The 26,886-nt window shown below is 35.8% G+C and overlaps 1 protein-coding gene across 5 annotated transcripts in view; it reads left to right on the forward strand.

Annotated features, from left to right (window-relative positions):
• The window catches only part of Mctp (multiple C2 domain and transmembrane region protein), a 642,744-nt gene that overhangs the window by 242,570 nt on the left and 373,288 nt on the right, over positions 1–26,886 (forward strand). For 4 of the 5 annotated variants that reach the window (XM_090402333.1, XM_090402331.1, XM_090402329.1 and 1 more), the window contains exon 2: positions 291–835. In XM_090402333.1, coding sequence (XP_090258459.1) covers positions 338–835 — 498 coding nt within the window. In that variant the 5' untranslated portion in view covers positions 291–337. Of the gene's footprint in view, positions 1–290; positions 836–2,210; positions 2,325–26,886 lie in introns of those variants that run through there. The other variant, XM_090402334.1, reaches the window with a different exon arrangement.

Below are 26,886 nucleotides of genomic sequence, written 5' to 3' on the forward strand. Positions count from 1 at the left end.
TAAAATCCAAATTGTTTTGGAATGGTGATGTCGAGGGGGAAGAGATGAGATGGAATATTAGGAAATTCATCGTAATCAGGTATAGTGTGATATCCTGCACAGAATGAAGGTAGTAATTGCGTGCACAAATCTTTGGCCTTAATATAAGTTTGTGCGATTCCAAAAATGCTGATTTGTTTCATGAATCGTGTCTCGATGTAGGTCATTTAATAGGAATCCTTAAAGCTGATTAGTGTTTTATATAACTTTTTCTTTCGAGGTAAAAACGAAACATTGCTTTCTATTTACAGCAGGAGAAGATCCTGACTTGCCGAATGAAACCGACAGAAGTTCGACAATGAAGAGGTTAAAATTCAAGGCCAAGAGTCATTCAGATGTTTCCCAAAACTCTGACGAAGGATGTGGTTCACGGCCTGTCACTCCTCAAGTCCTTACAGAACCTTCAAGCCCTTATAAAAAGATCCTCGGCTTCAAATCGGGAAAACGAATACAAAGTGTCTGGACAACGCTCAAAAGATTTGCACCGCACAAACTACGATCTCGCAGCAAAGATTATCATTCGCGTCGGAAACACAATCTCCAAAATGTTGGCCGCCTAAGTTCTAGTCATCCGGATGTATCGAGTAGTGATCTAGCGGCTATGGCACAAGGATATTGTGATGATACTGCAGTTGCTATGGTGACGGATAATGACCTAGATTTTGCGGATGCACCTAGCTTTAGTGACCCAACGATCAACCGAGACACGCCATCAAGAGAAGGAAGGCCAGATGAGGATTACCGCACACTGCTTAGTGATACCATACGAGTCCATGAAGTGGAAATGGGGAGTGTGGTAAGTTGAATAGCATTTCATTTTATTCGGAAATTGATGTTGTGAGTGCTAAATTTTATATATTGGTGACATAAATTTAATAGGGAGGGTGGAAAATTACAAATCGGCTAAAAATGATCAGAGTTTAATTACCTTTAAATTTTTTCTTCGTTATGATTTAATTTCTCGATTGTTTTTGAGAGGAGAAATTTCCTGTTTAAGAAGATGCTGTTGTGAAATTGAATATATTTGAAGGGTTTTTCATTTCCAGAAAAATCTTATATTTTTGCATAACACTGCTTACTACTCTTAGCATCTTCATATATTTTGCTAAATCTTAATACAAGAGGTCGTGACGACTGCAAAATGTTTTGCATGTGGCATTTTTTTTTTATTGAGGAACCAATATCAGATTATCGATTTATAGTTTTTCTTCGCAATAGCTCAAGGATTTCTATCTGATTTAAGCTTGGAGAATTCGGACGTCACTCTAACTGTTTAGTTATCTTTAGATTTCCAAGTAACGGTTAGCTGTCTGAGGAAAAAGAATGGCGCCTGTCTTACGAGAGGAGCAAGGTTTCATCCAGATAAAACGCACTTGCAAACACAATATACTGCCCTATGGACTTAGTTGGTGTAATCTACACACCTTTACTTAGGAGGGATGAACAGGAGAAACTACATTTTGTTTTAAAGTGAAAAAAAAAAAAGCCGTTCGCCCTGGTCTTAGATTTATGCATCCTCGTTCGTTGAATATTTTTCTATTCAGATTATGGAGAGACGACACTCTTCAGATCCCAAATAGGCAAACATTTCAATATAAAATAAAACTAATGAACATTACGACCAATTAGGAGGGGCATAAATTTCTTTTATCTTTAAAATCATAAGCAATACTTAAATGAGGTAAGTCATCTCACTTTATGCATCACTCCCAGAAGAATAGTAGGATAAAGTTGTTGCTAGTTTTTCGTAATTTTATGACAGTAGTTTTTTTAGTTGAACCTCATAAGTAAAAAAAAAAAAATCTTACGAAACAATTTTTATTCGGCTGTAATTATTTCCCAACGTAGCCATAAAATATTACTATACTAGAGAAACAATTTCATAGCAACAACACAGCATAACTTATTTACCAGAAGCTCATGAACAAGATCGATCGATTGTACGGTGCAGCATATATACTGTAACTGTATTCGGTTTCGCTGTGAATGCAGTAGAGTTGTGAAATTTCACTAATACTAGAGGGTGTGTCATCCGCGCTTATGACGTCCTAAACACAAGGTCACTGATGCTCGATAGATGGAGCTGCGTGCCATCTGTTACTTCACTACAGTCAATATAGGCAGGAAACTAAAACAGGATACGATTCGCAAGATAATGTGGATACAGTAACCAGCTGTGAAGGAGTGCGTTCCGAAACTTGTACATCAGAACGCACATTAAATCAGCCAGTAACGTTCAGTATAGATAGCATGTGATGGCAACGGCAATTGATCAAGGACAACAGGTAACTGAATTTTATCCAACAGTTGTTTTTAATTGGAAAAGAAAATCACAAAGTGTGAAAGGGGGTGAATTACATCGGACCGTTTGGAATAATATGGGGCAACTTTGAATTCCCACTTGGTGAAACACTTACGAAATTTCAGAAACTTTTTTTTTCAGTAGTAGTTTTGACCTAACTCCTTAGCACTGTTTATAATCCTTCCGCAATCTGGAACCAGTGCAGTGTTTTAAAGAATCTAGAGCCTATCATTAACACAGTACATAACTTGCAGCAATTGCGAAAAGGAGTCTTTATGTATTTGCATTTTAAAGTATACACAGGTTAAATGGGTCATCACCATTGTTTCCAACAGTAATGGTATAGTTGATTTGATCACAGTGCGCATGCACTGTGATCAAATCAATTATACCATTACTTTCACGTGTTGCTTCTAACTGAAGTGTGCTCACCTTGAATTTGTAGTTAATGAGATGACTGCAGCTGTCGAAGCTTAGACAAAATCAGCAGTCCGCGCTGAAATTCTTCGCAGGAAGATTGTCAAGCGCCGGATGCTATTAAAAGATGACACTTTCTGAAACACTAATATGAAAAATGCTGATAGCTCGCTCTCCCTCCTTAAATAAGTGGTGTATCGCAATGAGAAAAAAAGTCTTCAAGTAACCAATTAAGGATTTTTTTTGTTGTTAAAGCATTTAATAGTATTATTATCTGTCCTTTGTTTGATTTGTAGATTTTTTTCTTTTTAAAGGGACATTTATATCAGTACCTATCAGAAATATCTCAGCCCTAAGGGTCTTAAACGATCCGGATGAAAAAATAGGACATGAGGCACCTTTTTAAACCGAAGATGTGTTAGCTTTCATGCAGGGGTTCTTCTCCTACCCTTCCTACCAAAATAAAAATTAATAAATAAATAAACTCAGAGAAAACATTAAGTTGACAGCCATACGCGCATCATAGTTTAAATTGCTTTTAGTGTAATCCAGTCATCGAGTCATATGCACCCGAAACCCAACCTCCACGGGTGACTTAATCTCTCTTTCCTCATCTTTTTTTTTAACGGTAATAGCAATGAAGGAAGAAATAAATGCATTTATTTATTTAATCACAGAATAAAAGTATACTCATTTTTAGATCTTCATGTAAGTGAAATAATCATTATATACTTTATGATCATAGACATTCATGGAGTGCAATTTTTAAAGCTGCTTTTATTTCTACATAACTAATACGGCAAACATATTCCTTCAGTAATTTTCTGATCATTGACAGATATTGTTTCTGGGTAGTTTTCTCTCTGTTCTTAATCCTATTTTCATTCTTACTATTTTGTTTACCTTTCCTCAGCAACAGAACATCCGATCAGCCGTGAAAATGGAAAAGCATTGTTTCAATGCGCCATTTCCTAATAAGTTTTCGATTTCTCTTTGGAAATTATATGAAATCACATTATTCATCTAACATTATTTAAGTTAAGGGATATTACATCCCATATTGTTTCTTAGCCGAATGAGAAACTCAGAGTTTCATGCCGAATATAGAAACTATATAAAGTTCGGCGATTCCAAGCGTAAGCAAAATACCTGGATAGTGCAGCAACTGACCCTTTAGATAGTGCAAGCTGAGCCAACTCATAGCAAGAGTGGAGCAAGCTCCGATCACTATTCTTGATATTTACTCATAATGTGAACTTAGCTCCTAGGAGCTGTATTCCTGTTCAACATTATGAGAGAAGGTCACTACCCAGACCGGTTTCAACCTTTTTTGAGGTCTCATCAGTGAGTAGCTAGACCTAGTTAATACCAAGTTTGTTGCAAACAGAACTTGCATCCCTTCTATGAAAATTGCCAAGAAGGTGTCCTAATAAATTACTAATATATGAAGAGCCAAAGGCTTCAATTCGGCGACATGAACTTATTTAAGTTAAGGGATATTACATCCCATATTGTTTTTTTCATCCCATATTTGTAATATCCCATAACTTAAGAGTATAGCTACTCACTGATGAGACCTCAAGAAAGGTTGAAACCGGTCTGGGTAGTGACCTTCTCTCATAATGTTGAACAGGAATACAGCTCCTAGGAGCTAAGTTCACATTATGAGTAAATATCAAGAATAGTGATCGGAGCTTGCTCCACCCTTGCTATGAGTTGCCTCAGCTTGCACTACCTAAAGGGTCAGTTGCTGCACTATCCAGGTATTTTGCTTACGCTTGGAATCGCCGAACTTTATATAGCTTCTATATTCGGCATGAAACTCTTTGAGTTTCTCATTCGGCTAAGAAACAATATGGGATGTAATATCCCTTAACTTAAATAAGTTAATGTCGCCGAATTGAAGCCTTTGGCTCTTCATATATTAGTAATCTAACATTATGTTTTTCACGTTTAGTTATTATGCTTACTGGTACAACGTTCTTTCAGTGAGACTTTCCACAGTTCAAACCATCGAAATGAAATGCTATTCTAGAGGTCGTGAAATTCTTGCCATGTAAGAATTTCAATGAAAAGAATTTCTTTTCATTGAAATTCTTGCAGTATACTGTAGCTCCGCATTGTATAGGACAGGAGATTCTCAACTCCAATATTCTGTGCGTTCTCTGTGAGTGTTCAACATACTGGCAGTGTGTACCCAGTAAGGTACGCAAACAGAATATCTTAATCAGACGAAGAGTCCAATTCTAATCAGCCCAAGTAACTTTGTTGACCGTTCTCCTCCCCCCCCCCCATCTGTAAATGATAGTTGAAGTAAATTTTGATACGATATGTTGTTCTTGAAATAGAGGCCCCATATCTTGGATTTCAGCATAGGCTTTCTGCGTATACGTTGTGGTGGCTTCTCAGCAACCACAACGTATACGTCGAATATGACGCATTTAATCTCTTTTTTAGTTACTTCCTTACTCCAATGTCAGTGTTTGTTTTTAAACTTATTTCGCTCTAATGTATTGATTCTGACAAGTACTCTGAGGTGCGAGAACTTTATTATTCAGTATATTAATATTTGTATCCGACTATTAGAGATCCCATACTCTACTTACATTGATACCAAAAACATGAGCCGAAATTTCTGTACTATGACATGCTGCCCAGCGGTTCTTAACATCACTTCTTCCTCAAGTTAACCGAGCCCTAGTCGGCAGTTTTTAATTTTTGTTCTTTATTAAATCTATGATAAATCCAGGATGGGGCGAGTCGATTCTCGATGTACTGATGTTGGGACGAAACACATTTAGTTCTTGCAGTGCAGCTCCATCTGATCGAAACCCAATGTGTACTTAAATGCTGCAGCATTTGAATTGCTTGAAGAGTTACTGTGGACGTACTGTTTCATCAAGCCCCATCCAGAATGGCTTCCAGTCATCTAGCAGAGTGTGGTCTCATACCGGGTAATGAAATTCATTAACAACTAAATAAACGTGTTTAGATTGTTTAACTAATCTTTTATTTTGTAATAGCCCTTGCTCTGCTTTTTAAAAAGTAACATTTGGCCGAGTAGTAATTTCTTATGACATTTAGTCGATATGTGATTGAAATTCCGGTTGATTCCTCGAGAATGTTGTGGAAGCTGCGAATTGTCGTCCTGCCCTAATGTTACTTTTAGATAACTGGGAAGTTCATATAATGAACTTTATTCGAGTATCCAGAGTGCTTAGTAAATATCAGCTGCTCATCATATTTAAATTATATACGAAATCCGTTCACCTGAGGACAAAACTGTCTTCTTTATCACACCCAGGAATGTATGAAGTGCTCTGTTCTTGTGACCTGGCTTACTATGGACAGACAGGAAAACTGCCTTGGAGAACATAAAAAAAAAATGCATTCGATACTATCATTATGACAAGTGGGGTCTTGCAGACAATGCCTTGGATACTCCTTCACACAGGATTAATTGGAATTGAAAAGTGCTACACAGAAGTGGTAAGTCAGAGAGATTGTTTTTGGAATCAGCAGCTTTAAAACATACTCCAAACCTCAACAAGTATGGCTGTATAATTTACCAAAAATCTGGGAGACGGTCATTTTAAGATCTAATTAATACTTGTTTTCTCTTTATTCAACAATAGATGGCGCCAATTAAGACTTTTCTTCCTTGTATTATCCGTTAATATTTTTTAAACTAGTTCCACCGTGGTACCAGTGACAGTGTTCTTGTGCTCTGAAGATGCTGTATGTAATATCAGCTAATAAGTTAATAAATATTAAGTATTTTCTTATCATTCTGTGTTGTGAATCAATACTGTTTAATAAACTAAAATGAACTTTATTCTTCAGTATTAATATTTGTATTCTACTATTAGATCCTACAATATACATACCGAAACCTGATTTTTATCCTGTCAAATGAATTCAATTCCCAATGTGAAGCAACCTACCTTATATGGCTGTCTTCGATATATTTGACTTAAGTAGTGACGAGCTTTAAATTTCGAATAACCTCAGTTGGCAGTACAGCTTTTAAAATGAATGGAGAATCTTCCTAAATTTTAAATCGAGGTTAGGCTCACGTGATTTTCTGTTTTATTTATTCATAGGTGGTGGCGGTGGGAGGGGAAGAAAAAGAAGTTTCAAACTTCTGTACGTCATGATTTATTTTCTTTGTCATTTAAAAAGATGTACGTAGGCGAAATTTTCTTCAGGAGAGGAAGCGTATACCTTTTTTCATTTGGAAAAGTTCCCATGCAACGAATATGAGAGCAGCATCAACACAGTATGTTGATTTAGTAAGTGATATAACTGGTAAATTCCGAGGTTTTTCTAGGAACTAATATATTAACTCCACGGATCTTAAAAGTAGAAAAATCATAAGAACGATGGCGTCTTATTTCCTTCATTCAAAATAAAAGAAGCGTAATGAATCTTTTAAGAGTTTTGTGCCATCTTTCAAAGTTAACTAAAATAATTTCATTACTTTCAGTAACCTAAAATTAATTTTCGAGGCATACATGCTGCACCCTTTTTTTTATTATTTCCTCCCAAAGCCTTCATTTTGGGTCCCATTATACAACATCGCCTTCTTACAACCGGTTCTTCATGGATTGGTTATATGAAAACAGCCAGTAAGTTAATTTACTTAAGTACTGTTTTTTTTTTTTTTTTGTCATCCTCCACATCGATTTCAGTTCAGGGACGATTCTACTAATGAGTGAGGAAAAAATATTCTGAAAGAAATCGATCGATAACTAACAATTTCTAAAGTATTTTTATAATCGAATTGTATGCTTGTATATCAAAACGAGGAGCAAGTTGAAATGCGTCTGTTTACATTTGCACTCAACTACAAACGCCATGCGTGGAATTTCGCCTTATGTAATGTAAATATATTTATATTCAAAAATGGCATCAAATTTTCTGACGTACTTATTATGAAGTGAAATGCTGTGTAAATTAGTGGTGTGGTTAAGGGAGGGAGTGAAAAAAGCGACGTGTGGAGCTTTCAGTAAACAAGCTGTCGCTGTTAAAGAATATCAAGATCTTAAATTATCCCGGCTTTAAAAGCCTTGACCTTAAGCTTCTATCCTTGAACCTTTTCATGAATGATAGTTTGAATGTTTATATATAAAACAAAATTGGATAAAGTTAGAGGAAAATGGATAATCAAAATGCTTCATCGTTGCACTTTTTACTAGCTTGACTGCGATATAGAAAACGCTTTAAACGGACTTATTTTTTATTTATTTTTTTATTTCTTTTTAGTAACCGTTTAACGCAGAACGAATATACGGGACATATAAAGCACACGATTACGTAAAAATATTTTGTATTTGTTTTTTCCCAATATTATTCATTAGTACAATATTCATTAGTTTAAATGTATACATTTGAACAATATTCCAATTATTTTGAAATGGGAAAAAATGTTCCTCCGTTATTTTGTTTCCTTCTTCACGACTTCATAGTTTCTGTTGAACGTATACATTTTTCAAATGTACGTTCTGTTTTATTCATGAAGATGTTAATTCAAATTGTAATGGGATATTCCTTACAAAAACAGCGAAGGTGAGCCTACGATAAGTTGATATTTGGCCTTCAGAGGCTGGCAGGGATTAAGTTACTGATAAATGAGGACCAATCTGTTGGAATTCAGGAATATTACTTGGATAAAAGATAAAACAATATTATAATTTGATGGAATTTAGTCTAATTATATAGTTGACACGGGCATTATTGCATTTTGATTTTTTGTAAGAAATAAGACACTGATTTTACACACGTTGAATAAATTTCACACATTATATAACTCCACTTTGTAATAAATACAGGGTGGCCATAAAATATCTTTCCCTCTTTGGAGGGGCATCTGTAGCTAAAACCAATAAACGAAATGAGACCAAATTTTATATTGAGACTTTTGAAGGCATGGGGAGATGATTTCCGCGGGGGGGGGGGAATAGTACCAAAAGTCACCGATAGGGTGAAAATGTTGGCGCTGGTGGAGCCGAAAACAAGGGGATAATTACATTCAAGGCAGATAAAATGGAATAATAACATTTCGACGGCGTAAGCGACAGCCGCGTCACTCATTCCAGCTGGATATGTGGCGCGTTACAACGATAATAATAATAATTAAACTAAAACAATAACTTGCGAGAGACACAGAAATTAATGTAGTGATTGAACTCACAGGAAATGTTTTATTCATCAGAATTAGGGTCCCTTGGACCATATACACGATTTTCAATGTGCTGAGCTTCCATTTTATCTGCCTTTAATGCAAGTATCCGCTTGTTTTCGGCTCCAAAATTTTCCCTATCGGCGACTTTTGGTACTAAATCTTTTTTTCGCTGAAATCATCTCCTTATGCCTTCAAAAGTCTTGATATAAAATTTGGTCTCATTTCATTTATTGTTTGTTTTAGCTACAGATTTATTGGTTTTAGCTACAGATGCCTCCAAAGAGGGAAAGATATTTTATGGCCACCCGAATGATATATGCATAAAGAAACGAAATGAGAATATAGCACAGTTTAGTCGAAAAATGAAGCTTACTTTGATCTTCACATCAGTGTATAATAAAGCCCAGAAGATAGTTAAGCAATACTATTGAAAGAACAGATAACTTCAGTCGTACTAAAACAGTTATTCACAGAAGGATTGAATAAGGGAGCTTGTTAAAATGCATCTCTTGACTGATAATCAATACATGTTGAAAGACTCCGAACACTCCTTTGAATGGCTAACAATAATGCACTCATAAGAGAAAAGATTGTAAAGGAATTCAACTAGCTCAATTCCGGCTGTAGTTTTATTACAAAGGAGTGGATAAATATAGAAAACTTAGGTCGGCATGCTAAAGCAGTTGTAAAAAAAAAAAAAGGTAAAAAAATTCGTTACCGACGTTGTTGATGGGTTATGGAAACATTCAATGCAGTTAATATCCGTGTGTTTTGGAGCATAGCGAGTTTCCAACATGCAATAAAAAAACGTAAGCCTGATCAGAAAGCATCATAACCACCCCTACAAAAACTTGAATGCATCTTTAATCCTACCGTTAGAAGGAAATATAAGACCAAGTGAAATGCCCTCATTTGCAGACGATGAGTAAAACTTGGGGAGAGGCGTTTATAAACTTAATCACATATGTTAAATAGCAAAATATCAGCGAAGAATAATAAAATATTCACTCCAAGTAAATGCACAGTCGCGTGATGGTTGCAATTGATCTTATGTTAGAGGGAAATATTTCTGTAGTTCCATCATACCTAATGGAAGACACAAATATTTCAACTGTGTACAAAACGATCATTACAGAAGTAATGATCATTGGTAGTAACTCTCAAGACATGAAAATATTCACAGCATAACATTTAAATTGGAAGTTAATCTTAGTGAAGTATTTCATTTGAAAATTAAATGCTCGCGTATCTGTGTACTAATCTGTAATAAGTAATCTGCTGAAATATTGCTGTATCTAGCATCTGGGTGACCTAATAGCTTAGGTCATTGCATATCAAGAGATTTTTCATAAACCCAAAACACCGTTGGCAATTTTTCAGCAGTATTTATCTACAAGAATATGGTTTTAGTTTGTTTTGTTTCTCTTTTGAATCTTCAGACTTGGGCATTTATATATACCCACGACCACCTGTTGAGAGGTATTTGCACTCAACAAATATCACTTGACAAATATTGAGATTTATACGGAAATCTCCTAAGATATGTCTACGCAAAAATATTTTGTACCAATGCTTCTTTAAATCTTATTTTGCACGCTTGAGTAAATCGAATGAAAGCGGTTTATGGGGAAAAGACTCCAATTTTTTTATATATTGTGAAAATTTTCATTTATATAATAAATATAGTCCCTTTAACAGTTGACACCTTTGCCACACGAAAGATCAGTTTTCCTAGCAGTTAAGACTGCTGAACGTTAAATCGTAAACAAACGTGTTGGAAATAAACTTTAGTTTTAAAAAAAAAAAAAAAAAATGCCGCGCCTCTAAGCAAGTCGCCATTGTTAGCTGCTGTCATGGATTACTTTTTATGAATGACTACTATCGTGTTATATTATGATCCAAAATAAAAAGGCAGAGCCATCTGTGAATAGAGAAATGCCAGAAGAACAGGCAGGCTTTAGGAGTGGTAAAGGAAGTATAGACCAAATAGAACGTGAGACGTATTATAGAAAGAATAAGAGAATTTCAGAAGGAAGTATTCATCTGTTTTATGAGTACTAGGGGGGGAGGCTAAGGCGCCCAATCCCCCCCGAGTTCCGAACTAGTAGGCCGATTCTCCTTGAATTCTGATGACTCGAATTTTGAAGACTCGACACTCAGGGTAGCCCCTGAGTTTCAAAACGTTTCAAATAACTTGACAAAAAAAAGCTTATAATTTTATATTATAGAGTAGATAAGAAAGCGTTTTTGTGAATCACAACAGACTGGAATGTGATGAGATCAATGGAATACCATTGATCTCATCACATGTTAGATTTTCTAATTTTCTTGATTAGAGAGCTGTATAAGAACCAAGAATCTTCTGTAAAAAAAAAAAAAAAAAAAAAAAAATTTGGAGAAACGGTGTTCGAGTGGGAAAAGGGTAGAGGTCTCACAATATATAATGAAAATGACTGACTTAGACAAAGACTCAGCAGGAATTATTGTTGGTGGCAGAAAAATAAATGATTAAAGATATGCAGATAATACATCCCTCATAGCAGAAACTAAGAATGAGCTGGAGCGGTTGTTTCTGCTGGTTAAGTGGGAAAGCAATAAAGCCAGGCTTAATTTAAACATCAGCAAAAGAAAAGTTGCTTCTGGCAATTTAGATGAATTTATGATTGAGGGAGATAAAATAGAGGTCGTTGATAGTTATTAATGACTGTGGTTTAGAATAAGAAATAATGTGAAGATGAAATTAAAAGGATAGTTATGAAGGGGAAAAAAACTGTTAAACCTAACAAATTATGAAAGATGCAGGTGTTAGTAAGGCCACGAAAGTTGGGATTGTATATAAGCAATGGTATTTCTAATAATAATGTATGGATGCCAAATCTGGATTATTAAGAAGAAACACAGAGTTGAATGGATTCATTTGGATTAAGGGAGTGGATGAGACTATTAAGAATCCCATAGACTGCAAGAATGACTAATAAGGTTTTAGTGAGTAAAAGACAGAATGCTCCTTGGAGACGGTGATCTCTAAAGAGAATTGGTGTACTTTGGGCATATTATGCTAGCAAAATGAATCATTGGAAAAGACAGTTATGTTGGCGAAGATTGAGGGCGTGAGAAGGAGAGGAAGACCTCAAATGAATTGGATGGACAGCATAAAGTAACTTACCAACTTGAACTTAACTGCTGTAAAAAAAAAAAAAAAAAAGACAACAGGCCGAGTGGGATGGAAACCTCTGTTCACAAGATCACTAAGAGTCAGAAACGAGTCGATGACACATATCTTGTGAACATTTTCAGTTCGCAGTTTCTAAAATTAATATATGGAAATAATTGCATATTTTGAATAACATAATTCATCTCACATTTAATTGTGAAATGAATCATATTTATAGTTTAGCTAATTTAAAATATTTAGTTGGGGTTATCTGGATTTTCCGCTGAAATTTCTCACATCGATGTGCTAACTTAAATTCACACACCCTCTTCCTCACTATTGCATTGAACTAAAGCTTAACCGAATTTGGTGATGTCTTTCTCAGCAGTTTCCAAACTCCATAGTTTGGAAACTACAGAGTGAATGTGTCAGTTGCCAAACAGCGGGATAATGATTCATTGTTAACGCACGCTACTTTCCGATCGTTCCCAATATATACGTCTTTTTAAATAAAACTGAAGACATTACCGTAACTTAGTGACACTCGAACTCCGCGATGAACTTTAATGTTTGAATTTTTAGTGAATAAATTTCGTTAAGAATAAATGGAGAAGAAATGCACCTTCATTTTATCAATTTTACATGCATGTATCCTCAAAGGTTGTACAGGATACTGTGTGCAGTACTACATAGTTAAGCTCTCGTTATTACTAACTTACAGACAAATTTTAGTTTTTCTCTAGTATTATGTCATGACTTGAATATTGCCAGATGTTATATTTCGGTCTTCTAAGACATACTATCATACTATCTGGGATTAGCCCTGCTCACACGTTCCTGAATGTTTTCAGCGTTATGTTCCTCCTTAATGATTCTGCCCCTGATGCCATCTGCTCATTCTCCTAAATTTTCTCAGAACTCTTATCTGTGATCTTTGATTGGCTGTTTTATTTTAAATTGGTTTCGAAATTCTTGTATACAGCTACTTTAGTGAGCGTGAATAGCTGAAATATTCTACTTGTTCCAAAGATTTTCAGTTCAGAATGCAGATGGTTTTTTCAATCTTCTGCCTGTTTTCGTAGGCTTTGTATTTGCTGACTTCACTTTTCGTACAAGATTAGTTAAAGAAAAGCTATCGTATTATAATTATATATTATAAACTATATAATATAATAAAATATAATAATTATATATTATTATAATATTATAAAACTTTCCCGGAACACTCAATATAGCAATTCCCTTATTTCTGACAGTTTTATTTCCCTTTTTATAAATGGATACTATGAGTACTGTACTCCAATAATTTGAATTTGACCTACTGAGTGAGTTTTGCAGAGTAGCTACTGAGAAATTTTTATCACTCCATATTTGAGCATTTCTGGTCGGATATCATCTACTCCAGATGATTTTCACACATCAGCTTTTCGATGTCTTTTCCACCTCAAATTCGTGAGGTAGAAAAGCTATCAAAAACCAGACATATGGAAAATGCAACATGAGTAGCTGATACTCTGGTTCTCAATTTACAATTTATTAGCACAAAAAATAATAAATAAATAAAATAGTGGCCACAGACAAGTTTAACTGATTATTTGTCCCTTCCAGGAACTTGCTTTTACGTAAATAGCTGAAATGACTTAATTTCCGAATTAGCTGCATTTCACAAAATGCATTAAACAGTTAGGAAAAGAGAAATAAAACTGAGAATTGGTCGCATCCAGAAAAAGAAACTGTCCAGCAGAACGCAATTAATAGATAAAATTACATCCTGGCCTTGGAGTCTTAGTTTTGGCCATAATTCCAGATAGCCAATAGCCTGACTTTCGACCCCCCCCCCCATGGATCGATTACAATAAAAAAAATTAAAAAAAACCAACCCATCCAAATATGCAGTTCCATGATTAAAGATAGATGGACTAAAACGAGTAGAAGTATGACTTACACATTGATTTTACACTATTTCGGAAACCATGCTGTTAAGCAGACAGTATGTATTAACTGTAATTATGTTAAACGACTTGTAGCGCCACCAGTGGCTTAAGACTTAAACGAGTAACTCTTGCTATCCTTGAACTCTAGCTTTCGTGGTATTTCTCTGAGCTGCAATTATAGTTGTCAGAATATGACTGACTTCCAAGGTTATGTCTTTGTTATGACGGTAGCTAAATTGTTCACAAAATAATGGTGAAAGGCCGCTTAATTCTAGCGTTGAAAAAGTTTTCAGTGCTTATTAGACGGTGCATGCACATTTAACCAACCATTGAAGCCGTATTTTGAAGGCGGTTGATCGATACTACCATTTAATCTATGAAACTGCACAAACAACCCGTCCTTTATACGCATGCACATTTAGGTTCTTATCAATTAACGTTTAATTTGTTTTTAACGTTTTTATAATGTTGGCAGTTTAAGTTTCTTAACGGATCTCATTAATCATATGCTGGTACTGACAGCGGAATTTCCATTTCATCAGTGACATATTGCATATTTCCTCCCCTACTCTTTTGTGATTTTCCCCTCCTCCCTTTTCGCAAATTCATTTCGGTTCACTTGCATTTTACGATTTTTCTCTGTGGGAGACGAACTGCAGACACTTCGAGACATAAAAACTTGGAGCGGTGGAACAAGAAGCATTTTCTGTGAATGTCGATAATCCTACGGGATGCATTCTCCCGTTAAGACCTGTTCGACAAGCGTGGATTATTTTGAATTCCTCTGTACGCGCACACTCACACCCTACATCACTGTCATTCTAGTGATACACGCTTTCATTCAGTGGGTTTTATGAAGAAATAGCTGCTGTACGAGTGGTTTTTTTTTTTAACTATTGTGAGAACTGAGTCGCCTATCGCCAGCTGATTTTGTCGAACATTAAGACACTGTGTAGACAATGTTGAAAATGTTTGACGAATAAGAATTGTTTCCATTCACTTTTTCCCATAATATCAGTTTCAATTAAGTGGTAAATAAGTCCTAGAAGGTATTAAGGGCTTTCTTTGATAAAATGCACTTTCAGCATGCTGTGTTGAATTACTACTCATGCAGTGCTGTATGGGAGGAGGCTTCAGAGTTTAGTGACCCCTCGCTCACAACTGTGGAACGTTTAGTCTGAAGGAGGGATTCTTTTCGTAGCGCGCACTCGTATGGGGGTGGAAAGTAGGGAAAGAATGACAGATTTTGAGCTTCTTCATAGAATTTCGTTAAAAAAAACTTTTGTTTTTGATACAGAAAGTTGTCGTTTTCGAAAGTTGGGAAGGTGGTTTTCAAAGTTTTGAAACAGGAACAAAAAATCCGCTTTCCAGTATCTGGTTTCTTTTATTATTACAAACTGATAGAAGCGCTTCAAATTACCCGTGCTCTAAGAGTCCTAAAGAGTCTTAATCCACCATTGAACACAGGATTGCCAGGAGTGGCAACATAACCGGCTACCAGTGATGATAGTGAAAAAGCTCTTAAGAGGCATTACAGGGTCGATAGCTGACGTGAGAAGATGAAATCACAGGCTTCTTTTCAAAACTTCTTGTACGTAAAACTTGAAGCATTTTTTTGTTAGAAAGAAGTAAATCTTTTATAATTTAATGCGCGTCACTTCATTTAACCCGATGCATTTACTGATCAAGTAGAATTTGATCATAAGGCTTAACTGGAAACAGTACTTTTAAGTATATTAACATTATTTCATTAACAACAGTGCTATTAATGATCGCGACTTAAACACTTTTGTACTATTTACCTAACGGAAAACTTAATTGATTGCAACCTATTCGAAGCAGTCGGTAACAATTTTTAAAGATCGTTTTGCTACTTTTGTAATTTAATGTTCCATGCTTAGGATGTAAATTACGCTTCTAGGTCAGTTGCATTTGTACTTATCAAGTATATATATATATATATATATATATATATATATAAAACACGCTAATATAAAAACGTAATTTCGATCTTGGATATTTCCTTACCTGAAGTACTTTATTTTCTTCAGCCATTATAAATGACTCCATGCAGATGTGTTTAAGATTCTAAAACAGCTAGCTAGCTCCAAACGTGCTGCTCATAATTTGTAACTTAAACTTGTGGCATCAGATTATCGTTAATTTTGAAACGTGCGAATATTTAAACTAAAAAAAACAAATATGGTATTGAAACATCTTTTCAGAAATCAGAGTAACAATATTTTCATTGTCATTAATTTAGCGACCGAAAATTTCTTTTCTGAATTGTTTGTGGTAAATTGTTATTAAAACTCGGAATGAATTTATCCTTACATGACTCCTTATCTAGTGAAAAATTGCTTAATATTTGAAACATGATATATCGGAATTCTGGCATGTTTATAGTCGATTTTTTTTTTTTTTTTTTTTGCTATAAGAGCTTGTGATTAAAAAAAAATTCCACGTGTTAGTCCTCTTTACACCAAATATTTGGACTCGTTCCAGCCACTACGTGATAAATTTCATTCCGTCATAACCTCTTACGTGTTTCCTCAGATGGTGGGCTATTCTCATCCCCAACGATGTATAAGAGGAGTGCGAAAAGAGTATAGCACTTATCTGTAAGTGGATCGTAGCTGTATGCGTGGGGTGATCACTACCGTGCTCTTAGCTGTACAACCTTCTTAACTTGTGTAGCGCTGCACAAATCATTTACATATACTCGTATTTCGCGTGAATATAGTACACGTAAGCCAGCGAAGATGCGACTTTTATGGAGTTTAAATAATTAATTGAATGAAAAAATTAGGATTTTGGCCAACTTCAAGTACGTCGATTCCAAATCCCGAGTGATGTCATTATAGTTTTAAGGCGCCTTGTTTTCATCTGTCTAATGTATTAAAAAAATTCGCCAATGAATTAATGATTTCCAGATTCAGGCTTGCTTGGCGAAGTTATGAGATGTATTAAAATATTGGGATGCGTCCTATGTACAGTTTTTAAGTTCTTTCCAGTTGTGTAGGCTTATTTTTTGCATCTGGCACTTAATGTTCTGCCTTTTGACACAACTGTCGGTGCTAACATAACATAACTTGTTATCTGTCAATATCTCTTTATCGTGTTATCTTGTAAAACATTATATACAACATTATCATGTTATCTGTAAAAGTTCACTGCTGAACTTTTACGAGAGAAAGTAATTCTGACCAAAAGTAACCCTAAAAAAGGTCTTATAGTTTCTTCAGACGCACGCTCAAGGGACGAAGTGGAACCACTTAGCCACTGTGATCTCTTTTCATGGTATTGAAAGTGATTCTAAATAGAAATACATTTCTCCATAATTATTTTTCAATTACCTTCGGAATTCCATTTGTCCATTAACATTGCGAAATTCTGATATCCATAATTTAACTTTGATTTTATCATTCACAGCTTTCATGGACTCGTGACTCATCGCGGAAGATCTCCTTCAAAAAACAGGCTATCATATACCATATTAACTCGTTTATTTACTGTCTACACTCACCACCCCTCAGTCAGTGCATTCCACGCGCCCTCACTTCAAAAAAAAAAAAACCCTAAAATAAAACTAAATTAAAATAATAATAAAACATAAAATAAAATAAAGCAGCTACCTACCCACCGTTTCTTAACCCAACTTCCACTGATGGCCTTGTCCCTGAAACCTATCGAATCCTGTCTAGAACCGGAAGATCTTCTATACAGGTTTTACAACTGAGCATAATTTAGCTGGTCTCGTACGAAGGTGTTTTTTTTTTTCTTCCTGAAAGTGATTTTTCATCCTATAATACAAAAACTGTAAGAACACACGGTGTTAACAGGCACTATACATTGGCTTTATATTCCTAGTTACGTTGTAATACAAACAAAATCCTTTGTCCCACTCATTTCTTTCCTATAATTTGAATTTTTTTACGCACGTTCGTTAAATCAACACTTTAAATGTTTGTCATATCAGCCAGCTGTCTTTCAACTTGCAAACAAATCGAATGCCCTCCGAGAGTCCCGCAGTTATTTTTGTTACCGCTATCGGTACCTTATCGAAATCCTCTTCATTCCCTTCAAGTTCGAGGAATAGCATTCCTAGTACTGTATATTCGTTTGTAGATGTTGTCTTGAACAAAACTGTGCCCAAGTAGTGTGCAGTTTTGACTTTAATGTAATATTGTACAACCATAAGGGTTACACTTCAGACGTTTCGGCAGCACCATAAGTATGAATACTGGGATCTTAGATTTTAAATCGTTCATATACTTAATTCTTAACAGTTAGTGACAAAGGAATAAATGCGCTGGCGCACACACTTGCAGAGTATTTGATAATTTTTTTAGATTAATTACCTGACCATTCATTGTCACAAATGATTTGTTACAATTTATTCGCTAATTTAAAAAGAGTAACAAATTTTAACATCTTTTCTTCCTTTTGAATGTGCTGTGGCCGCACAGTTGCAGTATGTATTATTTAGACCCTTTCTCGACATACTAACACATTTGTAAACATTTTTCTCATTAGATTGTTCTATTTTTTGACTGATATGATGGAATATTTTATTTAAATTGCCATTTAAATTTAACCGTCGATTCCTTATAAAGTCCGAAATACAATTTAGAAATTAATGAGTAACACTTGCCTACAATACTTATTTAATTGCGATTTTGCATGAACCAAATCGCTGGTAATAGCGACACTATCGGAGAGGAAACTTAAAAGCCACGTACATGAGATTTCCTTATTTCTACTAATATCGCAGAATTTTGTAACAATAATATATTCCAGTACGTACCGTTTTCAATAGGCACGTAATGTATTTAAATTCGATATATATGCACCTTAATATGTATTATAGGTTACTTAGAAGCACTTTTTTTTTTTTTAACTTATTCATATTTATATTATCTCAATCTTCTATTTCTTATGAACTAATGATAGTATTAAGAACGCACTGTTTCTTCTCGGAAGCAAATAGACAAGCTTGTGCAAGTTGGATGGTGGAGTGGTGCCCGAATTGTAAAAGGAGACCGCGACAATGTAGCAACAGCAAACGCTAGTTGAGAGGGGGGGGGGGGGAGAACCTACTGAACAAGCAGCTTCTGTGACACGTTAACAAGACGTAGAAACGGAAGTGACAACTATTCATAAGCGAAATGTTTAATGATTGCATTGTGACAAGCGAATAGAGAATGCATGTTAGCTACAAGTACTTACTTTGGCCAGCAGGTAATTCGGTTAATTACGAAATTCGTAAAGTAATTCGGTTAATTACTTGGAAAGATTAAAAATTCAAGGTAGCAGTTGTAGATTTATGAAAATCCTATCGCTTGTATGTCCACTCCAGAAAATATTCACCTGAAGCTGGAACCCTCAACCCCCCCCTCCCAATCTGTAAGGGGGTACAGTGCAAAGGGGGGGGTCTGTTTTGAGATACAATGTGGATTAAACTGACGCGGTTCTGTCTAAAGATAGTTTTATTTACTTCTAGAAATGTTCTTGGTACTGTTTATATTTGGAACCTTGCCTACATTTAATCTTTCTTACATCTAAATTATGAACTTGAATTTAGAAATGTTTCCGAATTTAAATAGTCTTCGTGTACTTAATTATATTTGCCTTGATTTTTATATACACTATCTTGACAAAAGTATTTAAACACATTACGTGCCATGCAAATATTCAGGGAGTGTCTGCGTAAGTCTGGTAATAAAAGATGGGATGTGCTAAATGTCAAGGTGCTAAGTTTAGCTGAACTGACAGACTTCTAACATGGGTTGGTAGTTTGTAATTGCTACCCGTCTCAGTATACCGAAATCCACCGTTGCTTATGCCATTCGTAGATGTAAAGTTGATGGTGCTATCACAGCAGGAAAACATCCTGGTAATCCACCGACACTCACTGACCGAGATCGACGAGCTCAGTCGCAATGTTTTAGCAAACAACCCCACACGTCATCAGCGGAAGACCTTGCAATCAACCTGGAAAATGCTGCAGGGGCATCTGTCTGCACTAGAACTTTCTTCATAGTTGCATGCCCTTATAGGCTACTACGGCAGAGCTGCTGCGAACAAGCCACACTTCACTCCCCCACCCCTTCAAATGACGTTTGGACCGGTGTCTTTCACACTGTTCTCCTGGACTAGAGAAAAGAGTTCTATGAAGCGACGAATCGCGCTTCCAAATGTTTCACTTTGATGGTTGTATTTGGATCTGAAGATTACCCGGGGAAACTGTTCCGGCAAGACTGCATCATTCTGTCAAATTTGGTGGAGGCTCGGTAATGGTATGGGGTGTTTCAGTTGGATGGGGCTTGTTCCATTGGTAGACGTGCCCCAAACCATTATTCCTGATAGCTACCAGGACAACTTCACGCTTCCGACGCTGTGGAAGTACTTTGGCAGTTATCTGTGCACGACAGTCCTTCATGACATAGTGTACTGCGTGTCCGAGACTGATTTTCAAAAAACAACATAGGCCTTCGTCAGCAATGGGGGTGGCTTTACGCGAGGAATGGAAGAGTATTCCTGTTGCGACGTATCAGAAATTGGTTGAAAGCGTGCCCCGAAAGGTAGTGAGTCATTCAGGCCAAAGGTGCTTCCACTCGGTACTAGAAACGTAATTAAAACAGTTTTCTTTTAATCACAACTAGGTGTCTAAATACTTTTGTCAACATGGTGTATATTTTCTGTCAGAAAACCTAGCGCAAAACTTTCCATACAAGAGTGCCTTAGACGATAGAAATATAAGATCTGATAATGTTGGAGTTTTGACAAGTAACAGACTGATTTGGAGGAAAATTGTAGATAGGAAGTTAGTAATGATGTAATTTTTCATGTAGTACTGTCATATCCTGTACACCTCTTGAGGGTACATGGCAGGAATTTGATGATGATGATGAGTATATGAAACAGTAGCCAATCCACACTGTTTAGCAACAATTTTGGGTCGAAATTTAATTTAATACTTACGGTACTGTGCCTTTACTTCATCGAATTTTTATTGTAGTTATCCAAGATGAGCAATGTTTTCACCTAAAGATTGTAATCGCTGTCCTCGAGTAATAATTTGTATTTTAAGAGCAGTTGACTTATCAATAGCTGTGTCCACTATTACCTTTTAAGCTTTTAATTTCGATAGTAGTAGTCAATTGACAGAGCAAATGACTTTGTACTATATGCTAAATCTGAAAAGACTGAAAAAATAGGTTTAACGGTTTTCTGCTTTAAGTGAATATTTGTCGGGGATGGACGTACAAGTGATGACTTTATTAATCTTCAACCGCTACCTTGAATTTTTAATCTTTGCAGTTTGCATAAGAAAGTATTTTATACAAAACTTAGACTACACATTCAGCAGTTTCACGCTGATTGGAGGATTTTGATAAAATTTGATACTTGGATGTTGACTCACGTTATGACCTCTGAATTTTGGTTTAGAGTAGCATTTCTGTACCCAAGTTATGCAAAATGAGTAAATGTAAAATACTCTACATTTAACACCTCAAATAAAGAGAACTGCAATCTAGTGTACTAATACTCAAAAAGATAAAATAGGTTGGTAAAGCAATAACTCTTGGCTACTAAAATATAGAGCCGAAAGGCTTCAGTTTGGCATAAGTGCAAACTAAGGCAACTACGACGACGAAAGTTTTCTCCTAAGCTCTTTGGTAAAGTTTGAAACTTTAAGTTTCTTCAAATATTTGGCTATAAAATACGACTGAATTTAAACCTCTGTTCGATTGCGATTTATTCTGATGCAGATTGTCTTCATCGCAAAGTTGTAAAATTAAATTCGTTATTAAAACTAGAGTTGACGATTCATCATAAATTTGCACATGAATTTTGCTCCTCGGTTAAATTTCATCTCTTGTGTGGGATTACTACAAAAATGGAAGTTGATTCGGACAGCTGTTTCAGATTAATTTGAATTTATTCAGATCGTGTTAAGAACATAAGTTTTCTCAAGGCAGATATGCCGCTCACTAGCACTCCATCTATGAACCTAATGGGATGTACAGTTGACATACTCGAAAAGATTTTTGCGAAAACATTCTGTTAGACCGGATAACATCCATCATGAAATGATTAAACATCTGTCACCATAAGTCATGGTCAGCTGCTGCACCTCTTCAATAGAATTTTCTGTGAGAACGGGTATTTGAATACCTGACGAAATGCTATTATTGCCTTTCCTAAACCAGGAAAGAGTGCAAAATCCCCAATAAAACTGCAGTAAATTATTTGTGTCTAGAAAAAATTGTTAATTCTCGTCTTTTGTGGTTTCTGGAGAGAAACGTTTTTTTTTTCCCTGAACAGTCTGGGTTCCGTAAATATCATTCAACATGCAGCCATTTAATCCTAATGGAAGCATCCGTTAGAGATGCCTTCCTAAAACGCAACCACTTAGTGTCAGTTTTCTTTTGTATGAAAAAGCATATGCAATTGTCGAAGATCTGGAATATTTCAATGATCTGCACAACTTTGGTTTCGGAGGGAATATTCTTGTTTTCGTAAAGAACTTTTTATCCAACCGAATCTTTCAAGTTCGACTGCGAACTACTCTCTCCCGATTAGGAAGGTGTTCCACAAGGTTCAATTTCAAGTGTAATCAAGGTTAATTCTATAATCGAAATACTTTTGCCAACTGTAATGCACTCTATGTGGATGACTACCATCATCTGTCATTTATTTGCAGCAAGCCATTGAATATATGTCAAAATTGGACGCTTGCAAATGGACAGATTTTCACAGAAGACTGCATTTTTGTCGCAGTGGTCTCTGTCCTAACCCAAAACTCAGATTAGGACAAACTTGCACCAGAAGACAAGTTCTTGGTATTCATATTTAGTACGAAACTTACTTGCCTTCTTCACATACTTCAGTTGCGAGATAAATGATCTTCTCTTCGGGTGGTGATTAGATCAGATTTAAGTCCCAAGTCTATGCTTCTGTCTGAAAGAGTATCTTCCGATGGCTAGACATTGTTCACCATCGAGCCATAAGAATCGCGACCGGAGCATTTTGAACTTCACTGTTCCATAGTCCGTACGCCGAGGCAAATAAGCCACCTTTGTCTCTTCGACGTCAACGGCTCTCTCTACTATGCGCTACGAAAATAAAATCACTACCAGACCATCCCACGTGGCCAATTATTTTTTGTCCATGGTGTCGGAATCTGCACAACACTTCAGAATTTCATGCAAGTAAGTTTGCGAAAGAAAGCTCTAAATATTAGGAAGACAACATATCAGAAAGGACACTAAATAATGCACCACGGAGGTAGTGCATTATTTACCACCATGAAGCTTTTCTTTCTGCAGGCCACCCAAATTTGACCCTTCCTGTATACCAAGAACTCTTTCAAGAAATCTTGAGCGTTCTTGGACATAGAATCGAATACTCTGCTTATGTGCCTGTTTACACTGGCTGTTCACCTGAGGCCCCCAGTGAGAGGGGGGGGTCTTCTGCTTTCTTCCCCGACAGAATAATCTAGATATCACTAGAATGGAAGAACAAGTTTACTGCTGAGCTGCATGCGATAGAGCCTGTATTAAAATATATGAGTGCTTCTCTACCAAAGGTGTATCGTATATATAGACTCACGAAGTTCTCTACAGGAAATTACATATCAAGACCTGTAGAAACATCCAGTACTCTTCCGAATCCAACATATTAGTTATGGAAGTTATACTTGAATGTACACCTCTGTGATTCCAAGCCACATTGGAATTAAAGAAACGAGGCTGCAGATACTGCAGTTGCGTCAGCTCGATTTTCAAGCTTCCACCATCTGTCTGTGCACTGACTGATTTCAGGCAGTGTCTGCGTAAGTCTGGTAATAAAAGGTGGAATGTGCTACATGTTTTGCAGTGTGCTCAATGTCAAGATACCAAGTTCAGCTGAACTGCCAGACTTTTATAAGTCTGGTCTGTCAGTTCAAGACAGACTTTTTTCTGATTGACTGATTTCAGGCAGTGAATCATTTTTTACTGGTATAATATGACCAAGCTGCCTTTGGGCCATGAAACCCTAAACATTCAAGAAAAGCATCCAGTTTAAAAGTTGAAGAAAATTCGGTATTGTTCTGTGGCAGTAAGTAGATCAGTCTGTTTCGGATGCCCTTCACTTGGAAAGACCTGGATTCGAACCTCCCCCCCCCCCCATGACGAGAAGAACTTTCATTAGTTTTTCAAGTGAAGGTGAGTTAGCCAGTCTCATACAAAGGTAGCAGGATTTTATCTTCCGGAAAGTCGGGTTTTTCATCTCGCATACAGGCAAACCGGCCAGGACAACACAGGCAATTTATTCTGGAGTTATATTTTCTAAATCCAACAGATATCTTGGACGGTTATTGAGCTTTAAAGGCCATTAAGTGACAAAGAATATTGTTCTATATTTGAAGATGAAGAATATTGTTCTATATTTATCATGAGAATTACCTTGATATTTACGCTACTTCAAGATGATTAACCCAGCTCATTCGCCATTGTTCTTATTAACTTATCGGTCGTTTTTCGAAACTTCAGTTTTTGAAAAGAAAACATTGGGTTATTTGACTGTAAAAGAGTACTGGATAATTATTACACTTTCTTACTTTCGATGGAATTTTAAAAAAAATGAACAAATCATAAAGGACTCTGTAGAAGGCTGCCTTTCCTATCTTATAATTAACTGGATTGAGTTTCACTATAAAGAAAATTTTGTTTTAGACAGATGTTAAGTGCGAATATGTTTCAGGTTGCGTAGTAGGTATACTTCCTCTGACAGTTGCACCTAAACACGATCAACCAATTCGTTGATCGTTTTTAGTTTGCTACACGCACTGAACTCTCGTGTTTTTAAATAATTAAAGTTTGCAACGTATAGTTATTCTTTCTTAAAGTAATGCATGAATGACAATATCATATGTCATTTTAAACATGGTGCCTAATTTTAACGCGCATTTTTCGAGTAGTTTGGTTATGTTAAGGAGATGAGCTGTCTTGTTTAAAGAATGAACTAATGTAGACTAATAAGTTGCTTTAAGATGCAATAGTTTTGCATCTTAAAGCAAAACATACTTTAATGTTTTTGAAGGTGATCAATCATCTATCCTTTACGTTATCATAGCAATCTATTTTACAGGGAACACTAATACATTCTGAGCGAGCGACGCTAATTAACTATGTTTTATACATATCCTTAATTTAGTAGCGAAAAAAAAAACACTTTAAAAAGAGACTTATTTTCTTCAATATACTTTCCCGTTTTTGTAGGTATTTTGATAACCTATTGGGACATGTTACTCAATCATTTTAAATCTCCCTGTTGGCAGAGTTAAACTTAATATATTCCCTATAGATTTGGCAGGAATAGCCTTGCAGTTCCAAACAGGATTTAGCTATTTTTCCTCGAGTTCTACTTCGTAATATGTTCCATGTGTATTAAACGATGTTTTATAGAAATTTTCGTTTAGCGTTTTTATTCTCTTTGTTGCTATTTTGTCCTGTTTAACTAACTTTGTGATCTTATTGGCATTTGGTGTTTTGTTTTTTTTTTCACCTAAGTTCTCTATGAACTCAATTGAAGAAAGAAAAACACTTGATTTTAAACGGACGTTTAAGAATATATATTTATCAGAGATTTTGCATCTGATAATCAGAAAACCCAGAAAGATGAATTAAATAAATACTTTAATTTGTGTAAATTGAACCACCTGTAGTTTAGAATAAAATAACCTTGTACGTCAGGATTTTGGAGTGCTTGGATTATTTACATTGTCTGATAATTTTGCGCGCCTTCGCTTACCGCTTTGTTTGCAGAGAAAAACAGAATGTAAAAGTGTAGCATTTCCTAAAATACTTCAGTAGAACAAACTGACTAACTTCACTTTAATATAGGCACGTGTGAATATATCACGCGCACCTTTTGCCTTCTAATTTAGATATGTTGCTGTTCATAACATAGGATTGTGTAACGTTTCAGTAAAGGTAGTTGATATCGTACAATCGGTGTCGAAGTTTAATGTTAGTAAGACTTATGACGATTATGTCCATATTTGTCTGGCTTATCCTGTTGCATTCAAAGGTTGACTGTTAGAAGTATTAATGTCGGTCAGTTGTAATTTGGCCCAAGTATTTATCCTATACCTGGTATAGGATAAATGTTACAGAGTATTATAAAGCTAGACAGATTTGACTGGGTGATTTCTTGTAATGACAAGGACGCTTTTCAAGTACGAAATATTTGGGACCGTATAATTATCCTAAGAATCGCAATATAGTTAGTGTCATTTTTAGGGAACTTTGGTAATAAATGGTTTAATGATAAATATCAAGATTGGAAAGTATTAATGACTTGGAATACAACTTCACGTGTTTTTTGCCTTATTAACCGAATGATTGGTTCACTGTTTCTAAAAAGAGGTCAAATGGAAAGAATTCAAAGCAAGCAGGGCTAAGTTTAGCCAGTTCTAAAACGGACAGCAGGTTATCCTTTCGCGAAACGGAAAAAAACTGACCTCAGAACACGTGCAATTTCGTAGTATCATGAGACCCCGATGTAAATTATACATTAAGGTCTTGAGACCATGGCTGCTTTGGCGATGCAAATAAAATAACTAGTGAAGGATTTTAACTAAATGGATTATTTTTATGTATCCTTTATATGGTTTTTGGCATAGCTCTCATCAACTTGAGTTGTTTTATCTGTTTTCGTAACGAATTTCATTGAGCCTATATCATATTTTTATTTTCCTCTAAATGTTTATTCAGAATTAAATCACATGATCCTCCCATATATTGCGGATAAGGTTTATTTAGAATTCGCTGTAGGTCATTCTGCTAATTGTAATTGCTTCAGC

This window comes from Typopeltis vanoorti, chromosome 13 (genome assembly GCF_054136105.1).
Source record: "Typopeltis vanoorti isolate ZY-2024b chromosome 13, IOZ_Tvanoo_1.0, whole genome shotgun sequence".
Classification (NCBI taxonomy): Eukaryota; Metazoa; Arthropoda; class Arachnida; order Uropygi; family Thelyphonidae; genus Typopeltis; species Typopeltis vanoorti.